Consider the following 21826-nt stretch of genomic DNA (forward strand, 5'->3'; position numbering starts at 1 on the left):
GATGATTACACTTCGAATGGTTTTGAAACACACACAAAGCTAGGGGTGGGCTGGGGAGCACCCTTTGGACCCACCAGACGCCACCTCTGGTGCCTCCTTCAATGAGCAGGTGGCGGCCCCCTAGTCATCCCAGCCCAGTCACTTAACCACAAACATGTGATGTAACTGTCACAGTAGTCACTTTGCACCTGCTCAGGGATCAAGTCGGTACCAACACAGTGAAAAGGCTACAAAGCTAGATAGCCAAAAACAAAACACACAGCTGCCACCAGCCTATGTCCCGATTTACCTTTTGGGTGAGAAAGCTCACCCGGGGACTAAATGGGGTACTCTGGAGTACTCCTGCTCAGGTAGCCTTTGGGGTTACTGTGGGCAGCAGAACAAAACAAGTTGCAGCCTTCAGTCTTCAGTGAGGCTCTGGAAAAAGTCACTTTTGGCAAAAGTCTGCTTCAGACACCAGAAATCCAGCAAAACAACTGGGCACTAGATTAGCCTAAAAGAGAAGAACAAGTTACTTATCTTACCTGGTAACGTTCTTTCGATGGGATGTTCCTCCGACGTATTCCACATCTATGACAGTAATGACCACAGTTGTGCTGCTTCGGGAAAATTTCGGCCTAGGCATCCTGCATCGATGATGTCGATACGCTGTCCCTGGATGGCCTCCGTCGAGGGTCAACATCACTGGATGTTATATATAACACGCACGGCGCCCGTAGCCTCAGTTGTAGTTTTTCCCCAGAACATGTGGCACCAATCTCCTGCCAGTATGACTGCAGAAAGCCTTGCGGAAACGTAAGCTACAATCGCATAAGAAATTCTGTAGAGGGGCAGGCTGGCAGGGTTTGATGTGGAATACGTCGGAGGAACATCCCATCGAAAGAACGTTACCAGGTAAGATAAGTAACTTGTTCTTCGAGGGGATTGTGTCCTCCGACGTATTCCACATCTGGAATAGACTCCCAAAGCAGTACCAAAATATGGAGGTGGGAAAAGAATTAAAAAATTTAGAATTTTAGAACGCCCAATCAAATTGCTGAATATAGGACTGCCTTACCAAAGGCCAAATCCTGCCCCGGATGGAGTCCAGGGAATAGTGTCTCACAAAGGTATGGACAGAAGCCCATGTGGCTGCTTCGCAAATACTGCGAATCGCAACGCCCCTTTGTAGGGCCGTGGAAGCAACCACACCCCTAGTAGAGTGAGCCCGTAAGCCTACTGGAGGGCCCTTACCCGCCAAACGGTAACACTCAGAGATCGTCAAAATGATCCATCTGGACAAGGTCTGCTTGGAAACAGCCTGACTTAAACGCCTTCCAGCGTATCCAACAAAGAGCTGATCGTCCACTCTGACCCGGGACATCCGTGAGAGATAGAACGCAAAGCTCTCCTAGGATCCAACCTATGGAGCCTCTCCTCTTCCTTACCAGGATGCAGAGGAGAATAAAACGCCGGAAGAATCACCTTCTGGCTTAAATGAAATTCCGACACAACCTTTGGAAGAAAAGAAGGACGAACCCCAAGGACAACCCTCTCCTTATGGAACACTGTGAAAGGTGGCTTGGCGCAAAGTGCTTGCAACTCACTCACTCTGCGTGCGGAAGTAACCACAACTAAAAATACAGTCTTAAAGGACAACAGTCTCAGCGGGCAGGAATATAAGGGCTCAAACTGAGCTCCCATTTGGAACTTTTAAACCAAATTCAAATCCCATCCCGGCACCTGCAGAGGCGACGGTGGAAACACATTAGTTAGCCCTTTTAGAAACTGAGATCTTAAAATAAGAACATTACACAGACGAGCACTTAAATATGGACAGCGCCGCCAGGTACCCCTTAATGGTACCTATTTGCAGGCCCTTGTGGGCTAAAGAAAGCAAACAAGACAAAACCAAAGGAATGGAACATTGGAAAGGATCCACATTCTGTACCCTGCACCAGTCGCAGAACTTCCTCCAACGGCAACGGTGCAGGGATTTCGTTGCAGGCCTTCAGGCCGAAAGCAACACCTCCATCACGTCTTCGGGGAGGTCCCAATCCTTATACCTCAGCCTTTCAGATACCAAGCATGAAGGCTGAGAAACTTGACCTCTGGATAGAGAACTCGACCCCCCCTCCCGTGAGAGCAGATCATATTGGTAGGGAAGACCACGTGGAGGGCAGATGGACATGTTTAGAAGGTCCGGGTACCACGCTCTCCTGGCCCATGCCGGAGCAATGAGGATCATCCGGGAACCGAACCTCCGTAACCTCTGCAACACTTGCGGAATGACGGGGACTGGAGGGAACGCGTACAGCAGTGGGAAGGACCACTCCACTACGAACGCGTCCCCAAAGGCTTGTCTTGGAGGGAATTCCCACCAGCAGAATCTCTCGCACTTCCGGTTGACACAGGTGGCGAAGAGATCCACTTGTGGGGTTCCCCAAAGACCGAAGATCTCCAAAAGAACTTCCTGAGCCAGCTGACACTCGTGAGGGACCGTGCTCTGCCTGCTCAGAGCGTCCACCAATGCGTTTTCGTCCCCGGCCAGATGAACTGCCGAGATCGAAATCTCCTGCTGGATGTCCCAGAACCAGAGCTTATCGCCTCCCTGCACAACAGGAGTGACCCTGCCCTCCCTTTTTGTTGAGGTAGTGCATGGCCACTGTATTGTCCGTCATAACCAGGACATTTTTCCCCCGCACAGATGGCAGAAAAGCCTTCAGGGCTAGCCTGACAGCCCGCAGCTCTAACAGGTTGATGTGGAGTCTGGACTCTGACGGAGACCAACGGCCGCTGGCCGTCAGTTCGTTGGCATGAGCTCCCCAACCCGTGAGTGATGCGTCCGTCACGATCGTCACCTCCGGCCACTGTTGCCAAAACGGAGCACTCTTCATCAGATTGTCTTTGACGGCCCACCACAGAAGATCCTGTGCGACCTAGGGTGGATTCTGAACGCGATCCGACATCTTCCTGGAGGACTGCGACCACTGCAGAGATCTCATCCGCAGCCTGGCCTCTGGCACCAGGAAAATGCAGGATGCCATGAGGCCGAGTAAGGAAAAGTTACTTACCTGTAACTGTTGTTCTCCAGCATGGGTCTGGCATGGATTCACATGCTCATGAATATTCCCCGTCAGGCCGGGAATCCTCGGTAAAGAAAAAATCAGTATCCGTTTCGTTTCTGATCTGTCTTTGAGTAGTAACCAATCACAGGTCTCTGGGTCATACTGCCCCCAGCCAATGACTGCCTTCTCCCTAAGCCCCGCCTCTGGCAGCCATCTTCAGATGTGGTAGCACGCAAAGTGGCAGTATGACCAAGTGAAGAGCCGCAAAGGGGTAGGAGGGAGGGGTCGCATGTGAATCCATGCCAGACCCATGCTGGAGAACAACAGTTACAGGTAAGTAACTTGTTCCTTCTCCAGCATGGGGTCTGGCATGGATTCACATGCTCATGAATATAAGAATACATAGCAGTACACTCATGCACAACCAACGGGAGGTGGCAAAGGCTCAACATTAAGCATTACATTAAAAACTCAACATTAAGCAATTCTTACCTCCTCACCAGGCTCACCTTAGGTGAACAGGTTGCGCAGCACCACTTGGCCGACCCTGGATTCCTCCCTGGAATCCCAGTCGACGCAATAGAATCTCGTGAAGGTGTGCGTCAACCTCCATGTAGCAGCCCTGCAGATGTCCAGCAGGAGCACACCAGACAAGAACGCTGTGGTAGCAGCGATAGCTCGGGTCGAATGGGCTCTCGGACGGCCAGGCAACGGTCAGTTTGCCAACTGATAACAGTGCATGATGCAGCCGGAGAGCCATCTGGAAATGGAAGCCTTCGAGAGAGCCTTCCCTTGGTTCACAGGTCCAAAGTTCACAAATAGCTGTGATGTCTTCCGAAAACTCTTCGTGTGGTCCACTTAGAACTTCAGCGCTCTAGCCACAACCAGCGAGTGCAAAGTCCTCTCGGCCGGTGACAAAGGCGACGGGAAGAAAACCGGTAACACCAAGGGCTTGTTGAGGTGGCAGTTCGACGGCACCTTGGGCATAAACGAGGGGTGCGTCCTCAGCACCACCCTCGTGTCGTGAAAAGTCAAGTATGGAGGCTTGCAAGATGGGGCCTGGATCCCTCCCACTCGTCGTGCGGAGGTGATGGCCCAAGAAACGCAGTCTTCCACGACAGGAACTTCAACGGTGCCGAATGCAGGGGCTCGAATGGCGCCCCCATGAGCCTGGTCAGCACCACGTTGAGCTCCCACGCCGGGCAGGGGCCTTCACTGGCGGGAACCATCGGAACAGTCCCGTCATAAATTCCTTCACCAGGCGATGGGACCACAAGGACGCCCGTCCTGTGGTTCTGGTGTATCGGGAGATCGTAGCCAGATGTATCTTGATGGAGGCGTGAGCCAGTTCAGCCTTGTCCAGCGACAGTAGGTACGGCAGCACTTGAGGGGCCGTAATCCGTAGAGGGTTAATCTTCTGTGCACGGCACCAGACAGAGAACCTCTTCCACTTATGTCCATAGCACTTGAGAGTTGAGGACGCCCTGGCCTTTGCAAGGACCTCTCTGCAGTCAGCCAGGATATCGTACCCTCCAAACTCTAGTGCTGCAGGAGCCAGGCCGGCAAGTTCAGCGACTCCGGGTCGTGATTAAGTATGGCGCCTCCTTCTCTGGAGAGAAGATCCGCGTCCGTCGGCAGCTTGACTGGTGGGGACGCCGACATGTCCAGAAGGTCCGGGAACCAGATCTGCCTCGGCCACGCCGGTGCGACGCGGATCATCCTGCACCGGGACCTCTTGAGCTGTTTGACGAGTCAGAGCAGCAACGGAGGGAACGCATATAGGAACAGGCCGTCCCAGGGGAATGAGAAGGCATCGCCCATGCTCCTCGGCTGGGGAAACCTGCTGGCGAACCTCTGGCACTTGGAGTTCGTCGCCGTCGCGAACAGGTCAATCTGCGGTTTTCCCCATCGTCGCAAGAGTCGATCCACTTGATCCTGATGTAGTTCCCACCCGTGGCACGAGCGCAGCTCCCTGCTGAGTGAGTCGGTGATGGTGTTCTTTATCCTTCTTTATCCCTGCCAGATGAAAGGGCACTAGAAACATCCCCTGGGAGACGGCCCAATGCCACAGATCCTGGGCTTCCTTGGAGAGGGCTGGGGATCTGGATCCTCCCTGCTTCCGGATGTAGAACATCGTGGTGGTGGTGTCGGTGAAGATTCTCACCACCTTGCCCTTGAGGGATGGGTGAAAGGACCTGAGGGCCCAGAACACTGCACGGAGCTCCAGGATGTTGATGTGAAGCGGTTTCTCCTCCGGGAGCCAAAGGCCTCTCACGTGAAGTTCTCTGGTGTGCGCTCCCCACCCTTCCAGGGAGGCATCTGTCATCACCATTATCTGGTGGGATGGGGTCTGAAAGTCTGTGCCCGCCGCCAGATGAGCGCGGGTGCCCCACCACCGGATCGCTCGTCGGAAGGTCTCGTTGAGCGGGATCCTGTCCTCGAAGCTGCCCGTCGCTTGGATCCAGCGGGCGTCGAGGAACTCTTGCAGAGGGCGCATCCGAAGCCTGCACAGGCGCACGAGATATGCAGGAGGACATCATCCCGAGGAGGGACTTGATGGACCTCACCCTGGCCACATCTGTGGCCAGCAGACGCTGTACCTTGCCCAGGATGGCCTTCATCCTTTCCTCCGACGGTGAGGCCAAACGCGCACTGTGTCGAGCTTGGCTCCCAGAAACAGTGCGACTTGCGACGGGACCAGGTGGGATTTGGGAAAGTTGATGGAGAATCCCAGGTCCATGAGCAGCTGGACAGTCTTCACTGTGTGATCTACGGCGAGCTCCCTTGTCCTTGCTCGGATGAGCCAGTTGTCCAGGTAGGGGTAGATGTGGATCCCCTGCAGGCGCAGCCGCGCCGCCACCGGTGCAAGGCACTTGGTGAACACTCTGGGTGCCGACTTCAATCCGAACGGGAGGGCTTTGAACTGGTAGTGCCGTCCTTGGACCACGAACCTGAGGAACTTTCCGTGTCCTTGTAGAATGGGGATGTGGAAGTACGCATCCTCCAAATCCAACGACGACAGGAAATCGCCCTCCTCCAGCTGTCCCAACACGTGCTGGAGGGTGACCATCCGGAACTTCTGTGCCTTGATGTACTTGTTCTATCGTCGCAGGTCCAGGATGGGGCGTCATCCTCCTGTCTTCCTTTTCACGAGGAAGAACCTTGAGTATACTTCGGAGCCCCAGAGCCTCTTCGGGACGAGCTCGATGGCACATTTTTTGAGCATCGCCCTTACCTCCAAAAGCAGTTGAGGGATGCGATTTTCTTTCCTGGCCACGGGTGGAATGCGGGGGCACTTTTTTAGAAATTCGAGGGCGTGCCCCTGGGCCAGGGCGTCCAGCACCCAACGGTCGGTGGAGATGGACTCCCACACGCTGATGAACTTTGCCAGCCGGCCTCCCACTGGGGTGCTTTGGTATGGGCCCGACACCGCTGTCGGTTCAATCTTGCTTGGAGGACGCCTTGCCGCCTTGGCCTCCCTGGCGACGACGGCGGGGTCCGGACAACTTGCCTCATCCTCTATAGGCTTCCTGAGACGAGGAGCGGGCCGCTTGGCGGTACGTAGAGGAGCCACCGCCGAATCCCTTGGAGGCACCCTGCTTGCCGCTGGTGCTCCGAAAGGACAGCCTTCGTTGCCGGAGAATGCCTAGGGCCTAAGCTGTCTCTGTGTACGCCTTGATGGCTTGGAGGGACTCATCCACTGTTTTACCAAACAGATTGTTCCCGTTGAGCGTCATTTCCAAAACCTTGGCTTGTACGTACTGGCGGAAATCCGTCGCCTTGAGCCACCCTCGTTGTCTAAGGCAAACGCTGTTGCCTAGCTGGCGGAAACCGGTGTCGGCAATGTCCGTAGCCACCGTAATGGCGTGATCCGAAGCCACTTCGCCTTCTTGCAAGATCTCCAGGGCCTCGGCCCTCTTGTCATCCGGTAGGAAGTCCAACAGGGGGGCGATCTTGTACCATAACTCCCTGCCGTAGCGGGCCACGATCGCGAGGGCGTTGGCCGCCTTAATCTTTGCCGCCGACGAGATAACTCTTCGTCCCATTGCATCCAGCTTCTTTCCTTCGCCGTCCGGCGGGGAAGTTGACGTTGAGGCCGATGACCCCCCAGCTTTCTTCTTGGCCGCCGCTGAGATGATCGAGTCAGGGGTCGGTTGTGCCCTAAGGCACAAAGGGGCCGCGTCAGGGACCCGGTACTACTTCTCGTACCGATCCCTCTTGGCAGGCGTCGTAGACGGGTTCTTGAGAAGGGCGAGACCCTCGTCCAGATGTCATCCAGCAGAGGCACGGCGAGGACTGTCTTCCTCTTGGCCTCGCACCGTTAGTAAAGGAAACCTTCCTTCTTCTCTTCGGGGCAGAGCTGAAAAAGCTCGGATGCCCTGGCGATCATTGCATGGAAAGATCCAATCTCGTCGGGCGGGGAGGCCCGGGCTGGGGGCGATGGGAGCTCCGTCCAGTCGTCACCGCCGTTGTCGTCGGTACCCGTCATGGCCGTGTCCATTCCCGTGTCATCCCCAGGGATGGGGGACGTGGGTAAAGGCTGAGCAGGCTGCGAGGGCTGAAAAGGCAGGGCTGGAAGGATCCGTCTTCTCTTGTTCGGGGGGCTTCACAGCCGGGCCTGGTTCTGGCTCCTCTGTCGAGCCTGGTTCCGGATCCTCCGTCGGTGGTAAGGGCAATCTTGTCCTTATCTCCGAACATAAGGATTGTATCGCCAACAAAATGGCCGCCGAGTTATGCTGCTGCTCCGGAAGCGACGGGTCACTCTCGTCGTCACCTTCGTCGGGATACCTCCCGTGGGGACGGGCCTCGTCGAGGCCCTCTAAGACTTCTACCAGCTCCTCCTCGGATGCTGTGTCCGTGTCCACAATAGCCACCGGCCCCCTACCCCCCTTTTTCCGCCGGGGTCTTCACAGGGGTCTTTTCGATGGGTCTGAAAGAGGCTTTCCTCAGCGGAGGCAGGGAGACTCTGGGCCCCCGAGGTCGCCTCCACTGGTGTAGCCTCCACAGGCTGCGCCAGGGCCGCCGCGACTTCCTCGATAGAGGCCTTGGACGGGTGAATCAAGGCCTTACCACCTTGTGTGGGCCTGTGGCCTTCACCTTGGGGGGAGGGTCACTGCCTCGCTCCCCCTCGGCCAGATCCTTCGGGCTTGACCGGGGCCTCCAGAAGCTTCGCCGTTTCTCAGCATTCCTCTTCCCTGAGCCAGAGCGCTGGCTCATGGTTGATGGCGCTGGAGAGGGTGCGCCCTGCCTGGCAGCTGAGGAGCCCGACCGTTCGGCGCTCCCGGCGCCCGCGGACTCGTGGTGCTTTGCCTTCTGTTGGGCCCCCGTCGCCGGGGCGCCCTCACATGACTTAGAAGACCGCTCAGACTTCTTCTCACCTGACGGACTCCTTCCTTCCAGCTGGTTGGAGAGACGAAGGTGTCGGTCCCTGATGGGCCGTTCCGACATGTTCCTGCAAAACGCACAGCCTTTCTCCACGTGCGCTTTGTCCTCATGAAGGCAGTAGAAACATTTCGAGTGCTAGTCCTCCTTGAACACATTCTGCAGCTGGCATCCAGGGCAAACCCTGAACAGCTTTCCGGGCGTCGAGCTTCCTTTCTCCTGGGCCATGTTCGGGTAGGCCGCAGAAACATCTGGAATCCTCTAAGAACCGAAACTCGACGAAATCTTCACCCTTGAGGGGCGTAGAAAAATCCGACACGAATCCCTGTTAATCGGATGTAGATACGGTGGAGCTTGAGGCTCTATTTGACCGAAAAATGAGAAATTCTCTTTGAAAAAGCGCGAGAATGCAGCAAAAGCTCAAGAGCTAAACACGAGGACTCCCAACACTTGAGCGTGCTGTAAAAATCTGAAGATGGCTGCCAGAGGCAGGGCTTAGGGAGAGGGCAGTCATTGGCTGGGGGCAGTATGACCCAGAGACCAGTGATTGGTTACTACTGAGAAAGACAGATCAGAAACGAAACTGATACTGATTTTTTCTTTACCGAGGATTCCCGGCCTGACGACGGGGAATATTCATGAGCATGTGAATCCATGCCAGACCCTATGCTGGAGAACCTCAAGAACTCGAACGCCGGGAGACTCTGGGCACGTTGAAACTTGTCCACCATCTGCAGAATGTGATAAGCCCTTACCTGGGGAGGCGAACACAGCCCCATGGATGTGTCGAGCACTGCTCCGATGTACTGGAGCCGCTGGGTCGGCGTCAAATGGGACTTCTTTAAATTGAGGGAGAAGCCCAGCTTGTGAAGGGAGTGGCAGGTGACAGACAGATCCAGGGATTGCAAGGGAGAACGTGCCCTGATCAACCAATCGTCCAGGTAGGGGTAGACGTGAATCCCCCCTTTCCTGAGATCTTGAACTTGTCCTTGCTGTTACCATCTTGAACTTGTCCTTCCTGAGGAGCTTGTTCAGCGCCTCTGCAAGTCCATGATGGGTCTCAATCCCCCCGTTTTTTTCGGGATAAAAAAATAAGGGGAATACCATCCCTTCTTCCACTCCGCTACAGGCACCAGTTCTATGGCAAAAACAAAGGCGATGGCTGGAAGGTTTAGACTGAATCTTAACCACTGACGTTGCTCTGGGCAACCTTCCAGACCCTCGTTCTACGCCTGCCAAGCCATTACAGAAGGGGAAAAACCATATGCAAATCAGGCTTGGTCCCACCCCAAAAGGGGCAGTCCAGCCCGAACTGCTAGGTCACATCCCTTCTGCACGAGACCACAAGCATCCCCAAACATGTTTCAGCCTTGTTGGGCCTCATCAGTGAGGAGTAGCTTGGGTCTCGAGGCCCAGCAGGCACGGGACCCACATCTGGGCATACCCGTCCCACTCTTAACCCCCTTTGGGGGTAGGGCCAAGCCTGATTTGCATATGGTCTTTCCCTTTCTGTAATGGCTTGGCAGGCGAAGAACGATGGTCTGGAGGGTTGCCCAGAGCAATGCCAGTGGTTAAGATTCATTCTAAACCTTACAACCATAACCTCTTTTGTTTTACCAGTTCTATGGCGCCTTTCCTCCAGCAGGGATAAGATTTCCTGCGCAAGGAGCGGATCCGGACGCTTCAAAGAGAGCTTCCCCGGGGGATTGTCGTGAGGCCTCTGCCGAAAGGGGAGACGGTAGCTGTGGGTTATGATCTCCAGAACCCACACATCTGAAGTAATGGCACGCCATTCTCCAATATGATGCGCCAGTCTGCCCCTAACTGGCGAACCATGGGACATGGCCTCATGATTGAGCGGACGCAGCTGCGGCAGTGCCTGAGGGCAAAGAGGCAACTGCCCGAGCGGCTTTGGCACCTCGAGTACCTTGCTTTCCACCTCTGGTACTCCTACGATGGCCCCTTTGACTGGCAGCTCCTCTCGATCTACCAAAGGAAGAGTAGTATCGAAAGGAACCTCCCCTCCATTGCTGTCCCCTAGGAGGAAAAGGCGGAGGTTGACGTACTGCAGCGCTCAAAGACTTTGCTGCAGCTTTGGAGGTTTACAACCCCTCAAGGCTCTTGTCAGCCTTGCTGCCAAAAAGATGGACACCATCAAAGGGCATGTTGAGAAGCTGAGATTGCACACCATCAAAGGGCATGTTGAGAAGCCGAGATTGCACATCAGGAGCAAACCCCGACTTCCGCAACCACGCAAACCTGCGCATCACAGTGCTCGCAGCCATGGACCGACTGACACAGTCTGCCATGTCCAGACCCGACTAAACGGATTCACACATGGCATCCTTGCCATCTTGCACGAGGGCTAGAAAACCATCCCGTTCTTCCCCTTCGGAAATATGCTCAGCTGCCAAAGATACACAATTCCACAGAGAGTCAGTGAATCTTGCCAAAGCACAAACGGAGCGGGCGAGCACATGGAAGTGAGGAGGAAGTGAGGAGCTGTTGGGCTGGAGACTCTGCCCTAGCTGCTACCTGTTACTGTCTTGGGCTCATGCTGTAAGGAGGAGAGGAAGTGTATGCCGCCTGGAGTGCGGCAAAACGAACACTGATCTCTTGTGAACTCCAATAACAAGAATTCTCTGCGCGCACTGCCACACCCCCGCTTTCCCGCCACCAGCCTACTTCAAACAGCTGATCTCACGCACGTCGCGAGCACACGGAAGTGAGGAGGAAGTGAGGAGCTGTTAGGCGGTGAGGCGGCATGGGGAGCAGGGGACAGGGCATTGTTAAAATCTGTATAACCTTTGTATATCCTGGTAGTGAGGCTGTCTGTAAGGTATTCTTAGGATAATGCTCAAGGCTGTTATTTCCTTATTAGTTTTTCTTTTTTTTCATTGTGTCTCTGTTTATTTTTTTCTCGCTTTGAAAGGCTATAATTATTTTCCATTGACTGATTCCTGATAGTTAGAGTTTGGCTATTATTACTTACTGGAATTGGCTTTTAGTGCCAAATTGAATTTTCAAGAATTAGGGGCTTACGTGGAATTTTTTTTTTCTGAATAGCTAAACAAAAATGGCAACAGATATAAGAAATGGATAAATATGCCATTCTACCTCTATTCCCAATAAGAGCAATGCTGGAGCCTCAACTGAGGATTCGTACCTCCCCGAATCTAATAATGAAAACAGTGTGGTTGTACCCAAGGAAAACCTAGAGGTTCCACGGATCGGGGTTGGATTGAAGGGGTCAAAAGAGTGTGGTGGCCACTAAATTGAAGGAGGGGGGGGGGTGATACTGACTGGTCTTTGAATATGGCAGAAAATAATTAAAATAAAAAAAATAGAAATCATACAGGAAGTGGAACTATCACATTTTTGTGCAGGTACATGCAAGGGGGAGGGGCCATGTGTCTGAGGAGGAAGATACTTTGTTTACTCCAATAGGCCTTTCATTTGATTCTCAGGTCCTCATTCAGACAAGCTTCTTGAGCATCCGAGAGATACCGATTGAACAGCCCTCCGAGGAGCAAATTGAGGAGACAAAGGTTACAAAATTGGATGTCTCTATGATGTCCCAATCAGTGAAGCTAGAACTGAGTATACGTGTGAGTCTCTCAAGAGGTTCATCTACTCCGGTTAATGCTACATATAACGTAGTTGATAATGTACACCTCTTCAATACTCTACCCCGAATGAGAACCTTAACACTGAATAGAATATTCTCAGCCAATGCTAAATTCCCTCTTCCATCGGCCTCAATCTTCACCGAGGCAAAAGAAAAAATGTGGGTATCAGATGAGAAAAGTGAACTGGTTCCACATGAGGGGTTGATGAACTCAGAGGAACAGGACAAATTAGTGTTACCCTTGCCCGACATTCAGTCTCCGACGCCACGGGCTTCCCTGACCAGTTCCCCAACTCCTGAAAATAATGATCACTTTGAGGAATCACTTCCAGTAATCTCCAGGATATTAAATCTCCTGGATAAGGGGCATGAATTAACCCACTGGGAAGTGAGAGACCTCAAACGGATCGTATTGGATACACAATCCAAACTTAGAGTGGAAGGATTTCTAATGGGTAAAACATGTGGACATGCTGCAGGGGAAATTAAGGCAAGTCTGCCACACCTTGTGACAGCTAGATCTCAAGGATCCCAGACCATAGAGGTCATAAACGACTGTTAGGGAGAATTCTCTGTTTAGGCTGAATTTCCTAACCTAGTGAGTCCCCCAGCAGCTTTGCTGGATTTCTGGAGTTTGTTTTTTTCCATCCTGCCAAGAGTGAGACTCTTTTACCCTCACTCTTGGGCATGATTTGAGTGTGTTTCTTTGACTCTAGATGTGTTTAATGGGCTATGGGGTCTTTTACTCCATAGGACTTCATGTGTTTTTGTGATGTGTGTTACACAGCACCCTCAGTGCAGTAACACAGGGGTGTCATAGTGACCCCCCAGTATAGACTCCATACCCTGGGACTGACTACTGTCTCCCAGGGCATATAAAGTCACCATTGACTTTACTAGTCTTGAATTCTGAACAGAACCAGTACAAACCATCATATTGTGGACGTACTGGCTGGGGCAATTCGATTGCCCCGGGGTCTGTTAGTCGAGGGGGCACGTCTCCGTCCCCCCGATCGAGTTTTGGCTGGTGGCAGTGGATACTACTTTTTATATTCAACCACGAATATTTCCCTATGGGATTTTCCCATTGTTCGAGGCTAATATCTTTATTTGTTTAATTACGATAGCCTCGAACATACCGCCGGTTTATTTATTTAATATTAATTCTCCGGTTGGTATTTTTTGCCAAAACTCGGTTCTAAAATGGCGTTTGTGTTCTCTTCTGTGACTCCAACCCAAGTCGAGCCCTTTGTTCCACTTTTTGGCGGGCTTCTCCACAGAAGCCCTCTGAAGTGGTGCCACTCTGTCTGGGGTACTTAGGAGGGATGGAGGGGGATTTAGGCACCCTGGACTGAGTTGCCTAGGCAACTCAAGTCGCACTCCGTCCTGATTGGCCCAAATGGTGAGCCGGCCGGCTCACCACTTAGCATGTTTGAGTGACAGCTAGGCTGAGTGAATGGGGGTTTTCTGCATAAAAGCAGGGCTTTGGGGACTGGAACTTCAGAAGTCGCCACAGGACCTAAGAATCCGACGAGGGAGAAGCTGAGCCGACCTGCCACGACGACACCACCGGTGGAGCCCTGCTGGACCGTCTCACCACTTTTCCCAACGACAGAGGAGATCTCCCGCCGGAGTGTCTTCTTCCTTTGACTGGTGGGGATAACCAGTTTCACCGTCTTTTCGCCTTCCCGACGTATCTCGTGGCCGCCTTGCCCGTGCCAAGCACCCCGGCAACCGGGATACCACGTTTTACCACGACCGCGAATTAAAGGGTAATACCTTTAACCGGAAAACTCTGCGGCTGGTTTCTTCCCTGGCAGGGCAACAACCTTCATCTTTCCTCCAAGCCGAGATCTTCTCTTCCCCTGGACGACGACGAGACTTGCACCCGCTGCCAGGAACATCTGCCATCGCTGGAGGATCCTTCCCACTTAAGGTACCGTGTCCCGCCCGGCTTCCCTTGCCACCGACTGTACGGGGTAGATTTAGCCCCCGGCTTTCGAACCTGGGTTAGCCTGGGATACCCTGGCTAAACTTTTCTGAGCCTCTCTAAACTCTTTTCAAACTCTCTGCAAGACTTTCTAAGCCTAGTGTAACTGTGTGATCTTGGGCACATTTGTGCTCTGCTCTCTCTAAGAGTGGGCCCAGCCTATGGACTTTGGCTCACAAGTGACTCTTGCTCTTCTGCCTTGCTAAAAGTGTTCCTAAATCTTAGAGTGTTGCATCTTCACATATTCTGTCTTTTTCCCTCCCTTCTTCATGAACTTATTGGAGTGCCATCTATAGTTAAGCGCTCACCTCTGTATGAAAATAAGTGGTGTTAACTAAGACTTACCGAATAAGGAATAAGGGTTGTATATATTATAATGGTAACTGTGTTTAGAGTGTTTTACAATAAGAGTGCTGGAGTGTTTCAGTGTGTTTTTAAATAAATAATTATATACTTTGATACCAAAGCTCTGGTCAGTGTTTGCTTGTATTGGTGCATCTGAGTGCTTATTGTGTATACTTTGCATACTGCCTAACTCTTCTTGAGGGAAGTATGACTGCTCAGCCACAGCTACCAGGTAAATCTGGGTGGTACAGACTGCTACCAAGTGGGTTTACTGCTAACACCTGTAGTCCTAAATCTTTTGCAGTGTTCCCTAAGGGAACTGCACAGGTTTCTGCCTAACAACGACCATCTCAGTTTTAGTACGGTCGTATCCTCTGCAAGTAGGTCGAATAGGACTGAGTCTCCACCTGCAAAGAACCCATCGAAATTAGAAGGAGAAGGGTACAAAAAAATCTTGGCGGCAATTAAAGAGCTCTCTCTAAAAATGACTAAATTAGAACACGGAGTATCAACCCTGGTATTGACTACTACTCCCAAGACAACTGTGGGGGAGGTGGCGAAGAGCCCGGATAAGGCAAAATGTACCCCAGAGACACCGGACAGCCCGTCGGCCTTAACAGATATTATGAAAAATCCTATTAGTGTAAGTGAATCGGAAATTGGTAGTCAAAATCCAGAGGATGAAACAAGTCCACGTTGTAATGGCTATTCACTATCAAGGCGCCAAAAACGATTGGGGATGAAAGCTAAAAAAAAAGGCAGCTAAAGAAAAGCCATAAATCCAATAAAGTGCAAACAAAAATCCCTACATAGATCATGTGTTCTCTCTTTGTTCAATGAGATCCCAAAATTGAGACGGATTCCTTCGGCAGATATCAGCTTGGTGGATTTTATCCAACCACGCATCTTGACCATGTGAGAATTGTTCCGAGGTCTCAAAATATTTTTGATCTTATAGTACAAGAGACTGAACACTTCAATAAGATGGGGTATGACATACTTATCTTTAACGGCTGGGAGAATGAAAGGGACTCCACAAATCGAAAACATATCTCTTACCCACTGCGGGAGGAGGGTCCGACACTTAAGTCAATATTTCCACGAAGGGAGGGGACGATCAGGAATGGAGATGGCTTGCGCTATCTCTTAGAGAATCTATCTCCCAAATTCAAACCATACATCAGAAACTTTAGTTGTCCCGATTTAACACAATACTGGCAAATCCTTTCATGGAACTCTAGGGGTCACTCGAATTTGGTGGCCTCCAATGTGTTATGTACTAAACTTAAATCTATGGACTTCATATGTAGTCAAGAATCGTGGATGAGAGTCCCCTTTCATCTGGATGATTGCAGATACCAATTTGCTAGGATGGGGCTTCGAGGCAGACTATCTGGAGGCCTCCTAATTGCGGCGAAAGTAGAAAGCGGTACTGGAATCTTTTACTATCACATTGGGGGTTCTCGCAATAGCATTAATACATGAATGCACACCACTCGATTTTTATACTGGTATTGAATATCTAATCGAACCCGCAAAACTCGTTGCACAATGTTATTCTGACTATAAATACCTGCCTTTCGAGCATGTTGCTCAAATACAGAGCTCTCGACATTATTGTAGTGGGAGATCTTAACTCGGAAATCAGATATGGAGTGGGGATGAATAAAAAGATGGGTTCTACCTCCATTAGATCCATGGGGAACTTTGATAGATGGGGCGCCCTATGTAACAACACGTAAAATCATGCATGGGCAGATCTGGTCTAAACTCTTTGACTCATGGGGACTTACCCATATGAATGTCGTTGTCAATAACCTCTGTTAATGAGTTCACATGGTCGAATGGGCTACTTAAGTCGACTATCGATCACATATTCTTGTCAGACAGACTTGCGGCTTCTTGCGTTGAATTCTGTGTGGGTGATTCTTATATGAGTGATCATAGAATCTTAGAGGCCAAATTGAAGTGGAATTGTGCTAAATTAAATCACAACTTGCTCTCAATTTCTTTGACGGCTGGATCCGGGCCTTGCAGACATCCAGCAATGATGCTCAGATGGTTCAACAGCTGGAAAGTATCAGGGGCATCCATGCTGGGGCTGTGGAAATCTGTTGTGCTGCCCTCCCCCCAAAGGACAAGCCTGCTGGACCACTGAAGGCCTGCCACCAAGTTGCCAAGTGCCTTTTGACCATGCCCGGGGGTCAATGTGGACGTGCATAGGTGAAGATTTCCACTAGAACCAATTTGTTTGCCCCCCCACCATCTGAAAACTCGCCTGAAGCTAGAGACAACCAGAGGGGATAGCCCTTGAACCGGTGATGCTGCACAGCGATAACATTGGAGATACGTTTTCCCCAGCAATTTACAACCGGCTGGGACTGTTCTTACCTTTCTATGGGTGCAAAACCCAACGGGGAGGATGGGTTCAAGAGATAAGTGATTGCAGGCCTCAGAACCCATGTAAATTTTGTTCATGAAGCTGCATCCACATTCTATGCCAGTATGGACACTGTAAATGGTGTTCATGAAGCTGTGCCCACATTCTATGCCAGTATGGACACTGTAAATGGTGTTCATGAAGCTGTGCCCACATTCTATGCCAGTATGGACACTGTAAATGGTGTTCATGAAGCTGCATCCACATTCTATGCCATTATGGTCACTGAAAAACGTTTTCATGAAGCTGTGTCCACACTTTATGCCAGTTATTGTACATCAGGCACATTAAATCAAAATCTGCTTTTGTAGGAGATATATGCCCTCTAAAATACCGTAGAATGTTCTGTTTATTATGATTAAAGAACAGGCATTACCATTTTCCAGGTAACACTTTGCTGGTTTTGTTGGATAAAAACAAATGTTTTATTTTGCTGTTGTATTACAGCATTCAGATATTTTCTGAGTGTGGGACTTTTCAGCACCTCTCAAGGGGTATTTTGGGCACTAGTTAAACCAGTATTTGGGGATGTAAGCAGTATCTTGTGTATGTATTTCCATGACCACCCTATGTGATAAATACTACTGCATTCACAATAAACATAATAGTACAATCAAAAAATGATTCATATTGTATCTTATTGGTGACAATCTTTAAGGAAGCATGATGTGCCATCCTTAAAACTGAAGGGACAAACAGTAGCTGATGCATTTCGGCACTGAAGTCCATCATCTGGGCTAGGTCTGACCATCCAGGCATTATGTCACCAGTGATTGAGACCTTGTTATCTGGGATGGAGTACTTGGGGATGTAAATTGAGCCTTGTCTAAACGGACATGCAGTTCCTCCAAACACTAAATTATAATGGCGTCCTTTGAGGAAGTTGTTGGCAACAAGCGTGGAGTCTTTCAAGATATTAGCATTCCAGCCACCATATAATAGGTCCGCATTGGCCTGTTGCATGCAAAATGCAATTTTTAGATAAACCTTCTTGCCACATAAATCTAGAAACTTCTCCTCTTTAACTGAAGGTGTGCAGGAGTCCTCACATTGTCCTCATGTTTCATGAGAAAATCCCAGTGGTTTACAATGTGCTGGTGTACCATGTCTGCTTCTATACCCAAAGCAGAGCATAAGGGGTTTCCCTAAACAGTCCAGTCACACTCAAGTGGCCAGCCAATCAGTGCCTGCCACCACACACAAACTTCTTCCGGGGAAAACACGTTGGTGTGGATTCCAGAGGAACCTCAGAAAACTGCCACCCCTCAGGCACCTCCAGACATACATATACAATCTTTAGTAAGCTCCTGGCTAGGGTTTAGATCAGGAAATTACCCTATAGAGTCATTCAATCACACAAGGGCAACAAAGTGCATTTGCCAGACTACTGATTTCATCACAACTGGAGAATCCATTTTGAGAGCCTCCAAGAAAAAAAGGCTTCTTGTGACCAAACATGGCTATACATCGTACAGTTGATCACAAATCAGTACAGGAAAAGGTTGAGTGAGCCTACTGACCCAGAGAGACAACGGGGTACCTTAGTAGTAGCCCTTCCTTTGGTGTGCATCGGAGTGCAGAAAGTCACAAACTTAAGTTATGTCCTTAGTGAGATTTCGATGGTACACACCAGGGGACGGGGAATGGTTAGACCATCTTTGAAGGCAAGAAACAAATGTGGGGGACTTCCGAAAGTGAGCTGAAAAGTAGGCTTTCCAGCTTACAGTGGACACATTGTAGTTTGGAACATAGATGCCACACATGCATCTTTGGTTTGAAGAATGTAATTTTGATACAACAGTAGTATACAAAAGGTGGAGTTCCTCTCACACAAGAGGAATGGGGGAAGCTGTGCATAATAAACCTCTGTAAAGACAATGCAATAAAAGAGAATCCAAAACCAGTACCCACTATCTGACTACCTACAGCCATGGGATTCAAATACACTAAAAGTCATGCTACTAGATATTATTATTTCTTACTAACTGCCCCAAAAAGGTCCTTGCGCACAAGCCCCAACAAATTCTCGTTAATTGGTCTTATCCTACCTTCCAAAGGTGCCGGATCCCCTGTCCCCGTAACTTGGTAAGGGCCAACTTGCCAGCAACTGGCTTCCTGTAATTCTAAAGTGTGTCCCCTATGGTCCAGTCTTACCTCATGCTGGTTAAAGTGCAGCAAGATGTACATCTGCAAGGTGGAGACATGGAGCGTCAGCCCTGCATAGTTCAACTCTGCGTGTCCCAGCCATGTCCACTGCAATCTTCGGGGCTTTGAGTGCTCCAAGCCATACATGCTTTGACCTGCAAGGAGGAAGATTATAATAGGTTAGAAAAGGATAGCAAAGCTTCCATGCAGATATACTTGATTGCCACAACACTTATTACATAAAGGGGGAATTATTTATTCACCATCATACAAAGCCTGCAATACAAACATTAAAGCAGGTCAGAAAAATTATAAGTTTGTCACCGTAGTGACTAATATACTCCTAGTACAGAGTCCCCTTACCTCCATACTGCATGGGCGCCCCACGCTAGGGACGGGAGACGGAACCTTTTTCACCAGAAACAATCTTCTTCCCCTTTAAATTTAGAGGCGCGGCCCTGGGAGCATGCGCTCCCTGACTCCGCACACCGGTGCCACTCCTCAGTCCCCCATTGACATGTCAACAATATTACCATTGCCTAATGACACCAGTTTCATTAGGAGGGAGGATGGTAGGACGTATGGAGGAAAGGGGACTATTGACTAGGAGTACATTAGTCACTACGATGAGTAACTTATAATTACTCCTATGTCCCATCCCCTTTCCTCCATTCTGCACGTGTGATTACAACTGAATGTGGCCCCAGGGTGGAGAGGTGACCCTCCTTAAGAAAACAAGTTCCTTAATACTGCCTGTCCGAACGCCGCGTCTGACCTTGAGCCAGCATCCAGACAGTAGTGCTTGCAGAAAGCCGAAGGAGTGGCCCAAGTGGCCGCCCTGCTGATGACCTGCCACGGAACGTGCCTCTGGAATGCGACTACCGTGGCCTTGGCTCTGATAACATGTGCATGCATATTTGCTGCAAGTGGCTTGTGCTGCCCCTCATACACCTCCTTAATGGCTGCACCCATCCACCTTGCTATGGAGGCCTTAGAAGCCCGATATCCTGGCAGGTGACAAAGAGCGCCTCTGACTTGCGGAAGCTCTTGGTTCTATCAAAGTAGAATTTTAGAGCGTGCCTAACATCCAGACAGTGCAGGACTCTCTGAGCCTCGTTCTAAGGGTCTACACAAAAGTGGGTAGTACAATCTCCTCCTTTAGGTGCAATGAAGAGACTACACTTTAGGCAAGAATACGGGATGCGATCTAAGGACCACCTTGTCCCTATGAAAGGTAGTGTAAGGCTCGGAAGCCACAAAAGCTTGGATCAACACAGCGTGCACATGCAAGACCCACCAAGAGGGCTTTCTTAATGGGGACCAGGGTAATGTCCGCGGACGCCATTGGCTCAAAAGGTTTATGTGCTAAGGCGCCCAACACTATTTTGAGGTCGCACACGGGGTGTGGCTTCTTGATAGGCGGGTAGAGCCTGGTGAGGCCTGCCAAATGTCTTAAGCACCGGGTTGGAAGAAGAAAAAACTTCATCCTCTGAGTTCTGGTAAGCTCCAATGGCCGGCAGATACGTGTGGCAGGTGTCTATTGACACCCCCGAGTGGGCGAGGTGTGTAGAGAAGGATAGCACGTCGTCCAGCGTGCAGATAAGAGGATCTGCCGCCTTAGATTCTGCCCAGTGGCAAAACCTAGACCACTTGTTTTTGTGCTGGCTCCTAGTAGCATCGCTACTAGCACCCTGTATGTTGTCTAGGTTCGCCTCCGACAGATGGAGATGCTTCAATGTGACCTGTTCAGGAACCCCGCTGTGAGGGGTTACCACATGTATTCCATGACAACAGACTCAAGGATTCCATACGGCTAAAGAGGGTTGCAAAATTCTAGACCTCTCCCTGCCATTAGAGTGCAAAGTCCCAGCTACCTGGGACCAATCGGTGCAATCTTCATTCAGGATTGACTGACCCTGTACCAAATGCATGTCCCTGGAAGAGTGAACCCCACCATTTAAAGATATTACAATGTCCTTTTAGTCCTTTGCTACCAGGGAATACTTACTCAATGCAACCCTGGAGTTGGAAGCCAAAGTGCGGGACGAGATGTCATAGCCTAATTGCCTATGGGGTAAGGACTCTTGAGAATAGTGTATTGGAAAATTTTTGAACCCATATACAAAACAGCAGCATCAGTCCTAACGTAATCAATAAAATCCACTCTTTTCAATGTCTTTCATGGAAATAGCTCTGAAGTTGGGCACTTCAGCCATAAGTGCCAAGATAAAAGACCTATTCAACACAAAACGACTGTTTGTAGGAAGCAGACTCTCCGCCAAAAGCCTGTTCTGCGCAACATACGGTTGAGGCTTATTATCCATACCCAGATTGCGACCAGGATAAATAACAGGCCCTGATAAGGGACGTTTGGGGAATTTCCCTTCCTGGACCAGGGACTGACCACTTAAACCACCAGTACCTTTCAAGAGTTGATAAACAAAATTCTTCGAAGTGTCTTCCCCCATCATGTTCCCTTCCCGAGCCACCACTTAACCCCAATTTAGGAGAGCCAGATGAAGAACCAACAGGCAGCTCAGCCGAAGACAAACAATCCTTGGTGTGACAATCACCCCTGTCAATAACCCCTTGACGGGTTACATTTTTTTAAAGCAGACAACACATCGGTGAAAGGACTAGGCTCCGATACAATTGGTTCAGGGTCCGTTTGGATTGACATCGAAAGCAAACACTTTCCTCTGGGTAACGACTTTTGGTGACTGTGAAGCTATTACCACCACTGCCTCCATAGAATTATCAACCTCTACTCCACGATTGCCAGATGTGTTAAGATCAGTACTTGGGCCAGGAAAAACCCTTTTGTCAGGGTCCAAACAATCCTGTGCATT

General features: G+C 50.4%; 1 protein-coding gene across 3 annotated transcripts in view; it reads right to left on the bottom strand.

Annotated features, from left to right (window-relative positions):
- Positions 1 to 21826, bottom strand: part of CUL9 (cullin 9) — a 1917728-nt gene that overhangs the window by 654438 nt on the left and 1241464 nt on the right. For all 3 annotated transcript variants that reach the window (XM_069608881.1, XM_069608880.1, XM_069608879.1), the window contains exon 27: positions 18987 to 19132. In XM_069608881.1, the coding sequence (XP_069464982.1) occupies positions 18987 to 19132 (146 nt within the window). The remainder of the gene's footprint in view (positions 1 to 18986; positions 19133 to 21826) is intronic.

Source organism: Ambystoma mexicanum, chromosome 4q (genome assembly GCF_040938575.1).
Source record: "Ambystoma mexicanum isolate Mex_15411 chromosome 4q, UKY_AmexF1_1, whole genome shotgun sequence".
Classification (NCBI taxonomy): domain Eukaryota; kingdom Metazoa; phylum Chordata; class Amphibia; order Caudata; family Ambystomatidae; genus Ambystoma; species Ambystoma mexicanum.